The sequence below is a fragment of the Phaseolus vulgaris genome, chromosome 3 (assembly GCF_000499845.2).
Source record: "Phaseolus vulgaris cultivar G19833 chromosome 3, P. vulgaris v2.0, whole genome shotgun sequence".
Lineage (NCBI taxonomy): Eukaryota > Viridiplantae > Streptophyta > Magnoliopsida > Fabales > Fabaceae > Phaseolus > Phaseolus vulgaris.
Genome location: NC_023757.2, coordinates 41,396,578 through 41,413,175, shown reverse-complemented (window position 1 = coordinate 41,413,175; position 16,598 = coordinate 41,396,578). Strand labels below are relative to the sequence as shown.

Below are 16,598 nucleotides of genomic sequence, written 5' to 3'. Positions count from 1 at the left end.
TCGTTTGGAAAAAATCAAAATCTTGTTATGCCAAAGGCAATAATGGAACTGGTAGGAGTTGTTTGGACTTTTCTGCTAGTACTGGTCTGATTAGAGGTTCAACTAGTAAGTTTATTAGTTCTTTTATCGTTTTTAATGGTGTTACTAACGCAATTTGTTTGTTGAATTTATTGCAGTTATGCCAATTTGAAATGATAAAATTTGTTATAGTTTGAATGTGACTCACAAGCTGTGATTCAAACTTTTATGGTAACTCTAAGGTCCCTTTGAAAGATTATAAAACAAATGAAATTATTACAAGTTTTTAAGTGATTCTATGAATTTTGAAAACTTACACATTTATAGCGAAGAAAACAAATGTATTGATGAATATGGACATTAAACAAATGTATTGATAATTTATTTTGTAGACACCACATTTTTTCACAATAAAAATATGATTAATTAGATAGATCTACCTTAACAACAAAGATTTTCGTTTAACGTAACTAGATATACAAGATTCAAATACGTTAAAGTGAAACAATTATTTGTGAATTGGTTCACATGTTCAATAATCAATATTATTCTAGGCAGAACATTCTATGACAGTCCCAGTTACGGGTGCTTATGGAAGCTATGCATACATGCATATTGTAGTTGGTTTTGAAAAGTAATAAGCTGCATAATTGACGCATAGAACATCATTTAAGACACTATATATCATCTTATAATAAGTTGATTTGACTAAAATATTATTTTTTACAGATTTATTTAAGTAGTTTCCAACTTATTTTATACGAGTTAGTTCAGCCAAAGTTGATCTCATATTAACTTTATAGATTTTTTTTATATTTTTCTCATTAATTTACTTGAAATCTTCTTTTAGTTTTTAAAAAAAAACTATTTTCCCTCTAATGCCACTTGAAGTGTTGAAGAAAAAGACGAAACATAGTTACAAAATGTGCAAAAATACATTGGTATAACTATGGTTGCATTAATTTATGTGCTCAACAAAAATCAAGATTACGCAATCAATGATGACGTTATTGTTAGTAATTGATAGTGACAATAATATAAATTTGCAAGAGAGAGATCTGTATAAAAGAAGCAATAATATTGTTAACTTGTTATGGGAAGCTAGACACTAAATATGGCATTTATTTATTGGGGAATTGAATGCTAATTTTTTGGATTTTTATTTACGTAAACTACTTCTTTATTTTTTTTTAAATAGCAGTAATCACTTTTTTATTCTACTTAATTTTAAAAAAATGAAAGAAAAAAACAACACTCTTGTCATGTTGAATACAGTTCTAAAAGAAATTTAAGCTGTGTTTATCATACACACAGCACACCAACATGGAAATACAGTTCTATTCATTTATTATTTCAATGAACAGTCTGACACTATTTTTTCCTTTATAATCATAGTATCACTGTGTTTCATGAAGAAATTGAGTCCAAAGTCATAAATAAAATAGTAATTATTTTTGTATAAACCCAATAGATTCATTAATAAGGTGGATAACATAGTATTAGATGTATGAAAGATAAGGAACATGAAGAGAAAGCTAACAGAAAAATAGGCTCCACATACCTAGCCACTTTCAACCAAAACACAACACCCACATAAACAAAACTACCTTAAGCTAGAGCCACATATTTTTTTTAAAGAAATAATAATAATAATACTAGTAATAATAATGATAGTAATAATAATAATACCTCAATTAGCTTACATGATCCCATCTCTTCTATGATGATGAAGATGGAAAGTTTTAACTATTATAAGCAAAAGACATAGATTCTCATAAGCCAAAATCAATTTTCTTATCCACCTTTCAAATCAAAAGGGAGATAAATATTTTTTTTTGGTAATCATGGCGGTATGCACATTTGCATGGATATATTACAACCATTAAGTGTAGATTGTAAAAGTAATTAATATATTATTATATATCTTAAATAATGTCTTAGAAAGTGTTTGATAATTAAATACTAATTAATTATAATTTATTTTACTAGTTTATAAATTAATTTCATCAATACAAACTAACAATGTTGTAATGTGTATTTGTTAAAGTCAATAAACTAGTTAGGAAGTTATTTGACTAGTTTATAAGCTAATTTGATTAATATAAAAAATATTTGGTAAGTATCTTAAAATAACTTTTTTTTTATAAAAGGTTTTCATGTTAGATATCATTATGCTACTTGACATCCCAACTAGGCTGACACCTTAAGTTTTTTTTATCAGCAATAAAAAATAAATAAATGGGAACCACTTCAGGGGTGGTTCAACCCTTATAGAGAAACCAACATCTAACAAATACCACCAAACTAACTAACAAAAGCCCTACCCGTTAAAATAAATCCTGAAAAAAAAACTTCAAGAAATCATCCTCATACAAACCAAAGGTTCCAAACACCAATTAGAGTAGGAAAACAAACAGAGCAAATTTTTACTGAAATCCAAGACCAAACCTTTACTTGCACCAAAGCAAACACTTCAGACGTGTCCGCCACACCCCTTTTGAATATGATAAAATTCCTGTGATTCCAGAGTTCACTCACCACCCCAACCCAAATTGTGCTCCATACAACATTAACTGAATCAGAAGACCAACTCAACCTGAATTGGTCAAAGTTTGACTTAGGATCAATGTGAAACACAAACGAAACTCCAAGCCACTTAAAACATAAACACCAAACGCGCCAAGCAAAACTACAATCGAAAAACAAATGGCGATAAGATTCTTCCTCCTTCCCACACAGACAACACAAAGAATTTTCAACCGACACCCCTCGCCTTTCCAAATTGACCCTAGTAGCAAACTTATTTTCAAGCATCCTCCAAGCAGTAAGAACAACAGAAGGTACGACTTTGCATCTCCACAATCTACTGAAAGCCGGAGAAGAAACCACCTCGCGATCCTTCCTAACATGAATATAAGCAGAATTAACTGAAAACGTTTGAAGACCCCAACCTTCCAAACCCAACTATCCGCCTCTCCCGGGACCAACCTTGCTTTAAGTAAAATCTGAAACAACTGATCCTCCAAAGGTTTCTCCCAATCGAAAAAAGATCTTCGCTAGGCAAGCTGCCAAACCCAAACTCCATTAATCCAAGACCCAAACTCAGCCACCATTGCTTCTTTGGCCGAACTTATAGAAAATAGTCTCGGAAAAACTCTCTTCAGCACGTCACAACCCAACCAATTGTCCTCCTAGAAAGAAATATCCTTTCCATCACCAACTTTCCACTTGACCCCATCTTCAAAACTTCTTCCCCAACCATTTGTAGGCTGACACTTCAAGTAACAACAATCATTTGTCATCACATGAAAAAATATATTATTAAAAAAAAAAAATACAAAAATATGGGGACTAGACCAAAACTCATGTTAACAAAAACGATACATAGGTAGACTATACATATTAATAAAAAACTCTAGGAACAGACTAGATGGAAACCTATTATACCAATGAAAGAATTCTCTATGAATAAATCCTAAATTAGCCAACTTATCAGCACACACATTCCTTTCACGAAAAATATGAGTAATCCTAAACCTGATTTTTCCAAAGTAATTAAGACAAGTATTTCATCGATTACGAAGCATCCAAGGAACATTTGTCATAACAGTAAACATAGCACAAACCAAGGCAGAGTCACATTCCAACCAGACATTAGTAAGACCCAACTTTTGAGCTTCCTCCCAAACATATATAACTTATTTTAGGAGTTATAGTTTATAAGTTATTTGAAATAACTTGTAATTGACTTAATTTTCTTCTGTTGTTGTCCCTTATGTTTTATTTCATTTTCTTATTATCTTTAACTTGTTTTTATCTATTATTACTTATTTCAAATTTATAGAGAAAATTGATTATTGTATCATTTTTAGTATTTATTGAGTTATTTTTTCAATTTTAGTGTAGTTCAAATTAAAATTATAAATTAAAGTAATTAAATTTTCATTGCGTGATATTACATGAAAATTTACGCACAATGCAAACTGCAAAAAAACAAATTCAATGTTGTTGCCTTTCATTGTATATAAGTGGGTGCAAACCTTAATCCTATGAGCCGGTTTTATGGGGTTGACTTAGGCTTAAAGTCCACTTCGTAATATGGTATCAGAGCCATTTCGAGCCTATCCTAGCGAGTATTTGTTGGGCCTATCGTGCCACCCGCTATCGGGCCGCTATCGGACCACCTATAATATATAGTCCCACGCACAAGTTGGCAGTCTCGGCGTGAGGGGGGTGTGTTGCCTTTCATTGTATATAAGTGGGTGCAAACCTCAACCTCATGAGCCGATTTTATGGGGTTGAGTTAGACTTAAAGTCCACTTCGTAATAAATGCAACAATAGTTTAGATTGAGAAATAAAAAAATTTAAATTTCTATAAATAGGTAAAAATTATATTTAAAAAAAGTGATTAAATTAATGGAATTTAATCCTTTATTTGAATTAAAATGTGAATAAATTCTTAAAATTCTGATAATATAATTTTATCATTCAATTCAGAATAATAACAAATATTTTAATTTGTAAATATTAAAAAAATATATATATCAAGATCATTAAACATTAATATGATTATATATATATATATATATATATATATATATATATATATATATATATACCGCATCCACTACAAGAAAATAATGAAATAAGAACCAATTTTTATAAACAAAAAATAATTAGTTGCTATAGTGATTAAATTAGAAACCATTTTAGACACTTAACAAATTTTGGTTTCTAAATTAGTTTCTATTATTGTTAAATGGTTTCTAAATTGGTGTCTAATTAGCAACTAATATTTTGTTACCAATTATTTAGATTCTAAATTTGGTAGCAAAAACCTTGGTTGCTAATTAGACACCAATTTAAAAACCATTTAACAATAATAGAAACTAATTTAGAAACTAAAATTTTTTTAGTCTCTACAAATTGGTTTCTATTTCATGATTTTCTTATAGTGGTCTTGCTATAAATGCAAAAAAAAACTTGTCTAAAAAATACAAAAATCTAATATTTCAAAAATATTTTTTATATATAGAGAAAAAATAGAACATTTTTAATGGTTGATTTTCAATAAAAATTTTAAGTATTAGATGTATTATTTACAAAATCTTGCACTATAGGTAATGAGTTCTTATACTATAACTCAATATCTTTAAAATAATAAAATACTATATTTTAACTTCTCTTCTATTAAAAAATGAAAAATCATTGATCCTAATAAAAACTTATATCTTACATGTTATGGAAGGACCTACCAAAAATAATGTAAGATCTTGTACAAAAAAATATTCTTATATATTATAATAAAATATATTTTATACAAGTAGTATTATAATAGTGTTAAAAATATTATTTTATTAAAAAAACACTTTATATTATTCATATATATTACACTAAAATGGTACAATTTATTTTGTTTATTATCAAAATGGACAAAAAAATTATTTATAACTTTAGATAAGTCAGGTCTGGTTGCCATGACTTCATTTAAAACAAGTTATGTTAGTGCAAGATGATTTCAGTTTGGATAAACCGTACACCAAAGTCATCAATGGTAGGATGACCGTGGTTCAAAATTTTAAGAATTCAAATCGTTTCTCAATTTTAAAAATTTGATTAGAGTTTAATTGAAGTCGTGCAAGGTGACACGACTTCAATGTTAAATAAAAATAACCAAAATTGTGCATGATTCTAATGAATTTAGTTGTTTTTATTTAACACTAAAGTCATGCCACCCTTGGATGCTTTCAATTTTTCTAAGGCATTGTGTTAGCTTTCTGTTAATATTTTGTCTAAGACATTATGTTAGCTTTCTGTTAATTTAAGGGATGTGAAATTTTTGTTTATGTCTGATCAAACGCACAAAGAGGACATGAGAGGAAGAATAGTTACCACAATATCATGCAAGCTGGTTAACTATGTGAAATGATCAACATAACCGTGTAATTGAAGGAATTCAATTTAACAGAAATTAATACCACACGGGTTTGATAAATTTAAGTTGACTAGCAATGTGACATGACTTCACACGAGTTTGATAATCCATCTGACGACAACCAATCAAAACATAATACCACAACCTGCTAATAGCAAATATTAGTGACAACGACGCTATCAAAGACATAGAAAAAGACCATCACATGACACAACATCTCATACATAGTTTCTTTTTGTTTATGTATTAAAAACAATTATTATTATCATCCATATTTAATGTAATTTATTTAATCTAATACTCTTCTTCTTATTTTAGTCTATTTAATCACATTTTTTAATCAATAAAATAATATAAACCAAAATATACATACTCATTAATGATGTAATAAATTTTATTAAATAATATTTAATCTAATTCATTAAAGTATTGTAAAATCAAGTGCTAACTAAATTTTTAATACACAAATTATTTACGTCATATATTATTTACACACAAATTTAAAATAAATTATTACTTATTTTAATTTATTAAACTATACAAATTACTAAAATAATAAAGCTAATACTTATTTTAACTTATCAAATTATCCACAGTCACTAAATTTACACAAAATTAAAATTATACCAGATTGACACGAGTTCGATTTTAAATAAAAATAATTGAAGTTGTTAGAGTCATAATTACTTTTATTCAACACTAAGATCATGTCAAACAAAAAGTACTCCAATTAACCTTAATCCACATTTTAATCAAAGTCCTACATGTCATACGTGACTTAAATTCTGTAATTTTTTAATTAAAGTGATTCTACAATGACAAAACTTTACTATATAATCTGAAATCATCTTACACTAATAATACTTCCTCCAAACGAAATTATTCCAACGAACACGACTTACCCAAACAAAAAAAATTCTACTTATTTTAATAATAAAGTAACAAAATCACACCATTCTAGTTAAAAAACATGTATTTTTACCATAATTTCAAAGGAAATTACAATAATTTTTTACGAATAACTTTACACAAGTACAGGTATTCTGTAGGAAAACTTTCACATTAAAAATTGACATGGATATGAAATATTTTCTACTGAAAGTATTTATATGAAAATTTGTGCCTAAATTTTTTGACAAGAAATATGCAGGTAATAAGTACTTTTGTAGCAGATGAGTAACGAACCTTAATCTGAAATTGTTGAAATTAATGAATCCAAACCCCATTGCCTGTTCCCCATCTCCAACTTCCCTGTAGATTTAGGTAGCTTCTAAAAAAATATCAAAAGTAATTTTTATTATTTAAACAAAATTTAATATTTATATTTATCACATAATCTCATTTTCACCATTATCAGATATTCATAATATAGACCGTACTAGCAAAAGTAGTGGTCAAAATTGGTTTTGTCGTCATGTCTTACAAAATATTGAATTGCTTTGAAGCATTAGCACCAATTGTTGATGCAGAATAGTCAATGGGAAGGAAACAGTTTCAAAAGTTTGAGGAACTCATTTCAGGTACCAGAATGGGACAACACAAGAATCGTAGTAACATTTCTTCATTTATTTACAAATTATTCCTAAAATTAATAAAGAAAATATGGTCTTGGAAATACTAAATGATTAATTAATCTACTCCCTGTATAACGTAAGTTAGACTAATTAGTTTCTAGAATTATGAAAATGATAAAAATATCCCTATATTTTAAATAATCATTCAAGTTGTTGGTGTCATTAACGTAATTAAAAATGCTACATTATAAAAACAAATAATAGCTAAAAATACAACCAAGTGGGATGAATTAATTGAAAAATTGACCCTTTAAAAATTTTAAAGATATTTTTTCTTAAAAGGGTTGATGACAAGAGTAATCAAGTAAACATTGAATGAACACCAAAAACTAAAAAACATTTAAGATAATGAGAGAAAATGAAATACAGAAAAACACAAAAATTGTATGTTAGTTCCATTATTCTCAAATATATATTTAAATAATACATATAATTTGAGCTAGATTTTAAACTAAATATCTTGACTTATCTAATTTAAAGAAACACCTATATAATTAGAATAAGAAAATATAATTCACTTATTGAAATACCTTCAAGAATATTTAAAAAAATAATGAAATACTCATTAATTATTAGTGCAAAGATATTAATAGAGATTACACAAGAATATCACCTTAAATGTGATAAATTTACAACATATCAACTTATAAACTTATAGCATAATCACTCTCCTTGATGAATCTTGAACATCCATTTTTCAATCTAAGATGTAAATTTATAGCACCTTCAAAATACATTATAAGAAAATCATGAAATAAAAACTAATTTTTAGAGACAAAAAATAATTAGTTACTATAATGACTAAATTAGAAACTAAAATTTTTTTGTTTCTAAATTAATTTCTATTATTGTTAAATGAGTTTTAAATTTGTGTCTAATTAGCAACCAAGATTTTTTGCTACCAATTATTTAGATCTAAATTTGGTAGCAAAAACCTTGATTGTTAATTAGACACTAATTTAAAAACCATTTAACAACAATAGAAACTAATTTATAAACCAATTTTTTTTTATTCTCTAAAATGATATATAATTTAATCACTATAGCAACTAATTATTTTTTATCTCTAAAAACGGGTTTTTATTTCATGATTTTCTTGTAATATATTTTATATTATATTAATATTATCATTACATATTATTAGTATATTAAATAATTATAATAATAAAAATAAAATAAATATAATTATATTAATAAAATAATTATTAATCGATTGTTAATTTGTAATAATATATTTATATTTCGCGACCAATTTAATTTCAGTCTCATAAATTAGTGGTTGAAACCAAATTCAATCCTGAATTATAAGAATTTAACAATAAAAATAAGATCACTAATTTATAGTGATATATTTATATTTAATGACTAATTTGATTTTGATTAAACCAATGTAAATTAACGACAAAAATTAAATTTAATTGCTGATTTGTTAAGATTTAATAACGGAAATTAAATTAATTATTAATTTATAATAATATATTTATATTTAACGATTAATTTAATTTTGATCATTAAATTAATATAAATTAATGATAAAAATCAAATCAATAGTTAATTTGCAGTTATAAAATAAATCACTTTCTGGATCAATTTAGTTTGATCGGTGAGAAAGTTATGACTAAATAATATTTTTTAGTATTGTATGAATTGTTGAATTTGCATAAAGCAATTGTTTTTGGGTGATAAAAATAATGATGTGACGGAGGAAAGGCAATGAATACACCATTAATTAAAAGGAACGTGGGATTGGGTTATGGTATAATGTGAGAGACACTAGTGCATGAGCTGTTTTAGTATCATTCTCTTAAAATCGGTCCCCTACACTAACAATTATATTAAAAACATTTCATTCCTATAACTCCAAATTTCTACCTCAATACATTCCAACTATTGAAATAGCTATTTCATTATATTTTATTATTGTTGCCTCATCAAAACGAAAGCAAAGTTTAAATCAAACTCAGCCATCAAAACTTCATTTTTCACCCAATCCATTGCCACTCCAAGATCTTAATCATCTTTTTTTTTTTTTTTTAAAGTTAAAACAATAAAACTAACTAACTAACTTATGTTTTTAATCATTATCGGTTACACCAAAATGTACTTTTCAATCTTTATCACTAAAAAAAACTCATTAAAAAAAATTAATTTTAAAAACCAAAATAATTATATTAGAGATATTTTATAAACTAAATAAACTTTTTATATCTAAATTAGTTTTTATTATTAATTAAAATTTATAAAATGATTTTTAAATTGGTATTTAACCATTAGCTACCAAAGTTTTAACTACTAACTATTTTATATTTTAAATTAGTCTCTATTACTCTTTTAGAAACTAATTCAAAATCTAAAATATTAGTAATTAAAACTTAAATAATTAATTTAAATATAAATTTATAAATTATTTTATAAATTTGTATTAATAATAAAAATTACTTTAAATATAAATAATTTTTTAATTTCTACATTACTATCTAATTTAGTTAATATAGTAATTAATTATTTTTATTTCTAAATTTATTTAGTATTTAATAATTTTCTTCTAATATATTTTCTATCACAAATTATGGAATATGGCTAGTATTTTTCAACCGTCAAAATTTTAACTATTTTAGTGGTTTCTAATTCAGATAAAAAGAACGGACTAAAAATAAAAAGAATAGATTGTTTGGATTAAGAGAAAAAAAGAAAAAAATGAAAAAAATATAATTGATTTGGTAAAATACTTTTTATAAATTAATACATTTAGAAAGTAATTAATAAAATAATTTTTTAAATTATAAATTAAAGTTAAAATAATTTTTAAGTGAAAATAAAAAGTGTTACAAAATTTAATAAATAAAAAAATATTTTTAAATAAATAAATTAATTACTTTAAAATCATTAAAACTTAACTTCGTTTATTTTATTTATCACTTAAATATTTTTATTTTAAGTATTTATAACAAATATAATTATAAATAAAATGTTAACATTTATAATTGATTATAGTTTTTTTATAATATTTTTTTTCAGTACTTTTCATTTTTTGTATAGTAAATACATGATTTTCTATTGTTTGAAACAAATAGACTCTCTAATAAACATATTGTCTAGTTCACGAAATTATTTAGATTTTAAAATATTTTATCTAATATAGAATGTAAATTGAATATCAGAAAATAAAATCTTAAATATAGGTATCAAATGTAAATAAATCTTAATTTTGCTTTATTTTGTGTGATAATTTTTAAACTATTTTAGATTTAATTGGTATTTTATTTTCAATAACATCATTCTATTCTTGATATCAAATTTTAAAATAAAATATAATTAATAAAATATATTTTTAAAATGAAATTAGTATAATTAAATACTACTAATTAGCTTTCTTTATTTAGTGGGAAACATTTTCTCATAATATAAATTATTTTCTTAAGTATGAATACAATTTGTATATTCAAAAGTGTTTATTTATTAAAAAATTTAAATATAATATATTTATAATTTTATAATATTTATTTATCATGATTAATTATATAGAATACACAAGCTCAAGTACAAATTCCAATAAGGTGTAACATTCATGAACAGTGAGTTTCAAAATCAGTTCTAGGTAATCTATTTTCACTTAATTGCCCAATATAACTATCCACCCACTTCATGATCAATCATACATCACGAGGTCAATCGTTAATTTACATCGAAAGCTATTTTTCTATATTAAAGCAAATAATTATAAAAGGAAAAAAAATGCAAAAAATATAAATTAATTGATATTAGTTGTCGAAACGAGAGGGAAAATTTGTTGGTTTTTTTCATACTGACAGTTATGCAAGTAATTAATTTTTTAAAAAGGAGGAACTTACTACTACTAACTATTAAATTAATTATAGTTAAAGATCGTCAACTATACATTTAAATTACTTAAGGGTAATTTTTTTTTTCTAAAATAAGGTGTCGCATTAGTTTTTACCTAAGTCATACTTATGTTAATAATATTGACCATAATTTGAAAAATAATTGTTAATAATTAAATTCAATACTTTGCTTCCACGCATTTTTGTTTTTTCTGATAAAAAAAAATCCAATAAGATTAAGAAATATTATCTTTGTTTTTAAAAGTAAAAAAAATTATATTTGTTCTATAAAGGTCAACAAAGATCATCATTGTTTCTTTAAAGATCAACAAAAATGATATTTGTTCTTTAAATATCACTGTATTATTCTATAGGTTTACATTTTACTACATTCACACTCACGATAATGTAACATATACCACTATAAAGAATTGTCCAATATAAAAGTGTCATGTGTATATATCTAAATTTTCTTTATCATTTTATAAAAAACAAATTGTACACATGAAATAATATATAACACAAATAATATATATATATATATATATTTTGATACAATTAGTCATACTTACTAATATAACACATATGATGTGATTAGTCAAACTCAGGGATGCAAGCACAAACGGTGCGATTCATAGTATGAGTACAAATGGTACAATTGGTCAGACTCACTCGTATTAGCACAAATGATATAATTGGTCACTCATTATTTGATTCAAGTGCATTAATTAAAATTATTTGTGTAGTAACTAGTAAGAATAGTTGAGCTTTTCAAATCCCACTCATTTATATTCTAAAGGTTTCACTTTTCTCAGCCACAGTCAACTATAAAGTAAAACTTACGGTACACACACAATCTGATTCACTATTTGATTCAAGTGCATCAATTTAAATCATCATCGTAGTGACTAATAAAGATAAATGAGTTTATCAAATTTCACTCAATTAAATCCCCAAAGTCCAAAATTCAACTACATTTAATTTAAATATGCACTCTCTCAAGATAGTGCAATGTCAAGCGTAAGATAAACTAGGAATATCCTTTTTAAGTCAAAGGAAATATCAATCAAACAAAATAATGAGATTAAGAACACCCACTTGACATTAGACATAAGAAAAAAAAATGGAAAGTTCCTTACCCATGTAAATTTATACACCAATCAAACCGAATAATGATAGGGACAAACAAAACAATGAGGTTAAGGTCACCTTAATCAACAAGAAGAATATAATAGTTGTTATATAATAATTGTTTTTTTTCCTTACTTGATTGCTCTTGAAGATTGATGTATTGATATTTTCTCACTTTTTATTTTGATGTTTATCTTATAAAAGTGTGTGTAACTATCTTACAACTCTTATTTATAGTGTAACTTGTAATGATTACACTTCTCTCAATTTGAATTCAAGTTTTTGTATTTTGATCCCAATTGAATTAAGATTTCAATGATTAGTTTGTAAAAGACAAATCTTCTAGTTGATTGGTAAAAGATAATTTAGTACATTACACATAGAGGGTTTTTAAGGAAGTAGAAGGAATAAGTTTATCCTTACATTAAAGTCATATCATGAAGAACAAGAAATTTTTTTCTTATCCTAATAACTGAATCTCATAAGAAAAATCCTTAATTATATTCCATCTTATTATTCTTCGATTACTCTTATGATATTAATTTTGTTATTAGACAATAAGTTAAGACTCTCGACAATCTTATTATATTCTAATATTTAGATAAGTTACTTACTTTATATGATAAATGGAAATATTAATTTAATAATTTGTAATAATAACAATAATTATGATAATAATAATTACTATTATGATAATAAATATAATAATATTATCAATTTTCTTATTAATAATAATTTATGATAATAATATTATTAATAATTTTATTTTATATTAATATATATAAAATGAAAATATTAATTTATTAATTTGATGTAGTAATAATAAAAATTATAATAATAGTAATAATTATAATAATAATAACTATAATAATATTATTATTAAAAGTAATTATCATAATCACTACAAGAAAATCATGAAATAGAAACCAATTTTTAGATACCAAAATAATTAGTTACAATAGGAACTAAAATAGAGACCATTTTAGAAACTAAAAAAAAAAATAGTTTATAAATTAGTTTATATTATTTTCCATTATTGTTAAATAGTTTCTAAATTGGTATCTAATTAGCAACTAAGGTTTTAACTACCAATTATTTAGTTTTTAAATTTGGTAGCAAAAACCTTGGTTGCTAATTAGATACCAATTTATAAACTATTTAACAATAATAGAAAATAATAGAAATTAATTTAGAAACCAAATTTCATTTTAGTTTCTAAAATGGTCTCTAATTTAGTTACTATTGCAACTAATTATTTTGGTTTCTACAAATTGGTTTCTATTTCATGGTTTTCTTGTAGTGAATGATATTAATAATTTTCTTATTATTAATAATAATTTATGATAATAATATTATTAATAATCTTATTTTATATTAGTATATATTAAATGAGAATATTAATTTAAGAATTTGATGTAATAATAATGAAGATAATAATAATAATAATAGTTTTATTTTATATTAATATATATTAAAATATTATTAATACTAATATTAGTATTATTAATAATATTTATTATTAATTTTATTAACAACATTATTAATATTATTTATAAAATTATTAATAATAAATTTATTATTAATGTTATTATATTTATTGTTAATATTATTATTGTGATTGTTAATATTACTTATAATATTATTATCATTATAAGAATAATAAAAATTATGGTAAAAATGGTTTTTAAATATAGTGGTTATGGATATTATATGTGTATTTATAGGAGTTGGATTGAATTTTTTTATTGTAGTAAAATGTTAATAATAATAATAATAATAATAATAAAATATTAATAAATAAGTAATAAATAATAATATTAGTGTTACTTAGCCACGGACGTATGTGAAATAATCAAATCAATATATTTGTCATAAGTTAACTTTTGAAATTCAGACAATTTCGTCATCCAAAAATTGGAATATTCTACATGTACAAAAGAGAATTTATACATATACGTCGGTTATGGAGAAATGTATTTACTTTAAAAATACTTTATACCTACATACAAAGCATTAACTATATCTTGCTACCGTATCCTAAGCATTAATTATACCTTGTTATTATATCTTAAGCATGGTTACCTTGTCTGAAGAAATTTTGCAGTCGCAGCCACTAATATAGCTGCCTTTGTCTATATATATATATATACGTACCTGGCAAGGCAATCCCAGTTTGGGTATTAATTCTTGTTTCGCATTCAATTCCAAAGAGGAATTGAGCAAGGGTATGTACATGTAGAATCTATAAAGCATAGATCAATCTTTGGAGTTCATGAAGAAGAAGAATCAAGAGAAAGATAAGGGTTATTAGTTAGCAAGGTAGATTAATTATTTTCTTTAGTTTCATATATATGTGTGAAATGGGGAGGTCATCTTGCTGTGACAAAATTGAAATTAAGAAAGGACCTTGGACTCCAGAGGAGGATATCATGTTGGTGTCTTACATTCAAGAACATGGACCAGGAAATTGGAGATCAGTTCCCACCAACTCAGGTAATTTTCAGCATCAACTCCTTTCTGTTTATTTATTTTCTGTGCTTTATATCACTTTTCAAACCCCATTCACAAACACTACTAACTTCATTTATCATTTTTTTAAAGGTTTAATAAGATGCAGTAAGAGCTGCAGGCTTAGATGGACTAATTATCTTCGACCTGGTATCAAACGAGGTAATTTCACCGAGCATGAGGAGAAGATCATAGTCCACCTTCAAGCCCTTTTGGGCAACAGGTATACCCAGTTGCAATCCTCATCTTCCTACCTACTTATATTAACTTTGATTTGCTTTCATCAATTAATGTTTTGCCTCTTAAAAAAAGAAAAGTCAAAAACGAGCTCAATGTATAAGATTATGTAATGGTAATGGTTGCAGATGGGCTGCTATAGCTTCATACCTTCCAGAAAGAACAGACAACGACATAAAAAATTATTGGAATACCCATTTGAAGAAGAAGCTGAAACTAAGTGATCAAAGTGGGAATGAAGAGGGTGTGGAACAAGAGAGACATTCTTCTTCTTCACATCCAAAGGGTCAGTGGGAGAGAAGATTACAAACAGATATCCAAACGGCCAAGCAAGCCTTGTGTGATGCTTTGTCCCTTCACACCACACCAGCAACACATGCTGTGCCTGAAACCATTCCTTCTTCAACTTCTCATCCACCCTACAGCCAGGCCTCATCTTCATATGCATCAAGCTATGAAAACATTTCCCGGTTGATGGAAAACTGGATGAAAACTCCAAGCTCAAACGAAACAAATTCTCTGGGGGGGTTTTCCTTCAGTAACACGGTGAATAATACACCAAGATGCAGTTCTAGTGAGGGAGCACATAGCACCACTAATACCACGTGTGCACAAGATAATGTTTTTGACTTGTTCACCTTCAGCTCCTCCACAAACTATGGTTCTCCATCTCAGACTCAAGTGCCTCTTACGATGATAGAGAATTGGCTTTTTGAGGATGGGTCTTCTCAGTCTCAGGGAGATCTGATGAGCATGTCACTGGAAGAAAGTACTTTAGGTTTGTTTTAGAATTTGTTGCTACGCAATAGGGTCGTGCCTCTTTCTTTATGGTTAAGTCCTCTTTCAAGCTTTTTCAAGAGCTCTTTTCGTACGAGAAGATAATCATTACCCTCCCTCTCCACAAACAAGAATTGTACATTACAAGTACATCTGTATCCTTTCTCAATTTCCTACGTTCTTACCAATTAATAAGAGTTTAATGTCGTTTGCTGTCCTGAATTCATGGGTTGCAATTCATCTAGGGTTACAATGAATTTCAGCATTGTCACATATCATTATCTACCAATAAAAACCAGCTAGATCACTGAAATTTATCCAATTTAATTTTCATAGAACAATTTAATGCTTCAGTACAGTTCAACTTAAAAATGTTAGGTATGCATTTGACTGGCTCATTTTTGTAATAAATACATCTTTAGTTGAGTTTTACGAAAGAATAAGAAACCTATTTCACCCTAAGATTAGTGTAATCCAAATCAGCACATCAGAATAAAATCCACTGAATTTGTTTAGTGAGTTTATCAAACAGTGAATGGATAAACTAGAATTTATATCTAATGCAATGCATTTTA

At 25.7% G+C, this 16,598-nt stretch overlaps 1 protein-coding gene across 1 annotated transcript; it reads left to right on the top strand.

Annotated features, from left to right (window-relative positions):
• Nucleotides 1-14,603: 14,603 nt before the first annotated feature.
• LOC137805932 (myb-related protein 306-like) lies at nt 14,604-16,245 on the top strand. Its single transcript, XM_068605807.1, has 3 exons — nt 14,604-14,994; nt 15,103-15,232; nt 15,375-16,245. Exons 1-3 carry the CDS (start codon nt 14,853-14,855, stop codon nt 16,033-16,035), a joined length of 933 nt encoding a protein of 310 aa, XP_068461908.1. The 5' UTR covers nt 14,604-14,852; the 3' UTR covers nt 16,036-16,245.
• The last annotated feature ends 353 nt before the right edge of the window (nt 16,246-16,598 follow it).

Bases quoted from the DNA above. Each gene is read 5' to 3' on its own strand.
- LOC137805932 (XM_068605807.1), top strand. From the start codon at position 14,853: ATGTGTGAAATGGGGAGGTCATCTTGCTGTGACAAAATTGAAATTAAG. The intron at 14,995-15,102 runs GTAATTTTCAGC...ATTTTTTTAAAG, and splicing joins ATCAGTTCCCACCAACTCAG to GTTTAATAAGATGCAGTAAG. The intron at 15,233-15,374 runs GTATACCCAGTT...TAATGGTTGCAG, and splicing joins CAAGCCCTTTTGGGCAACAG to ATGGGCTGCTATAGCTTCAT.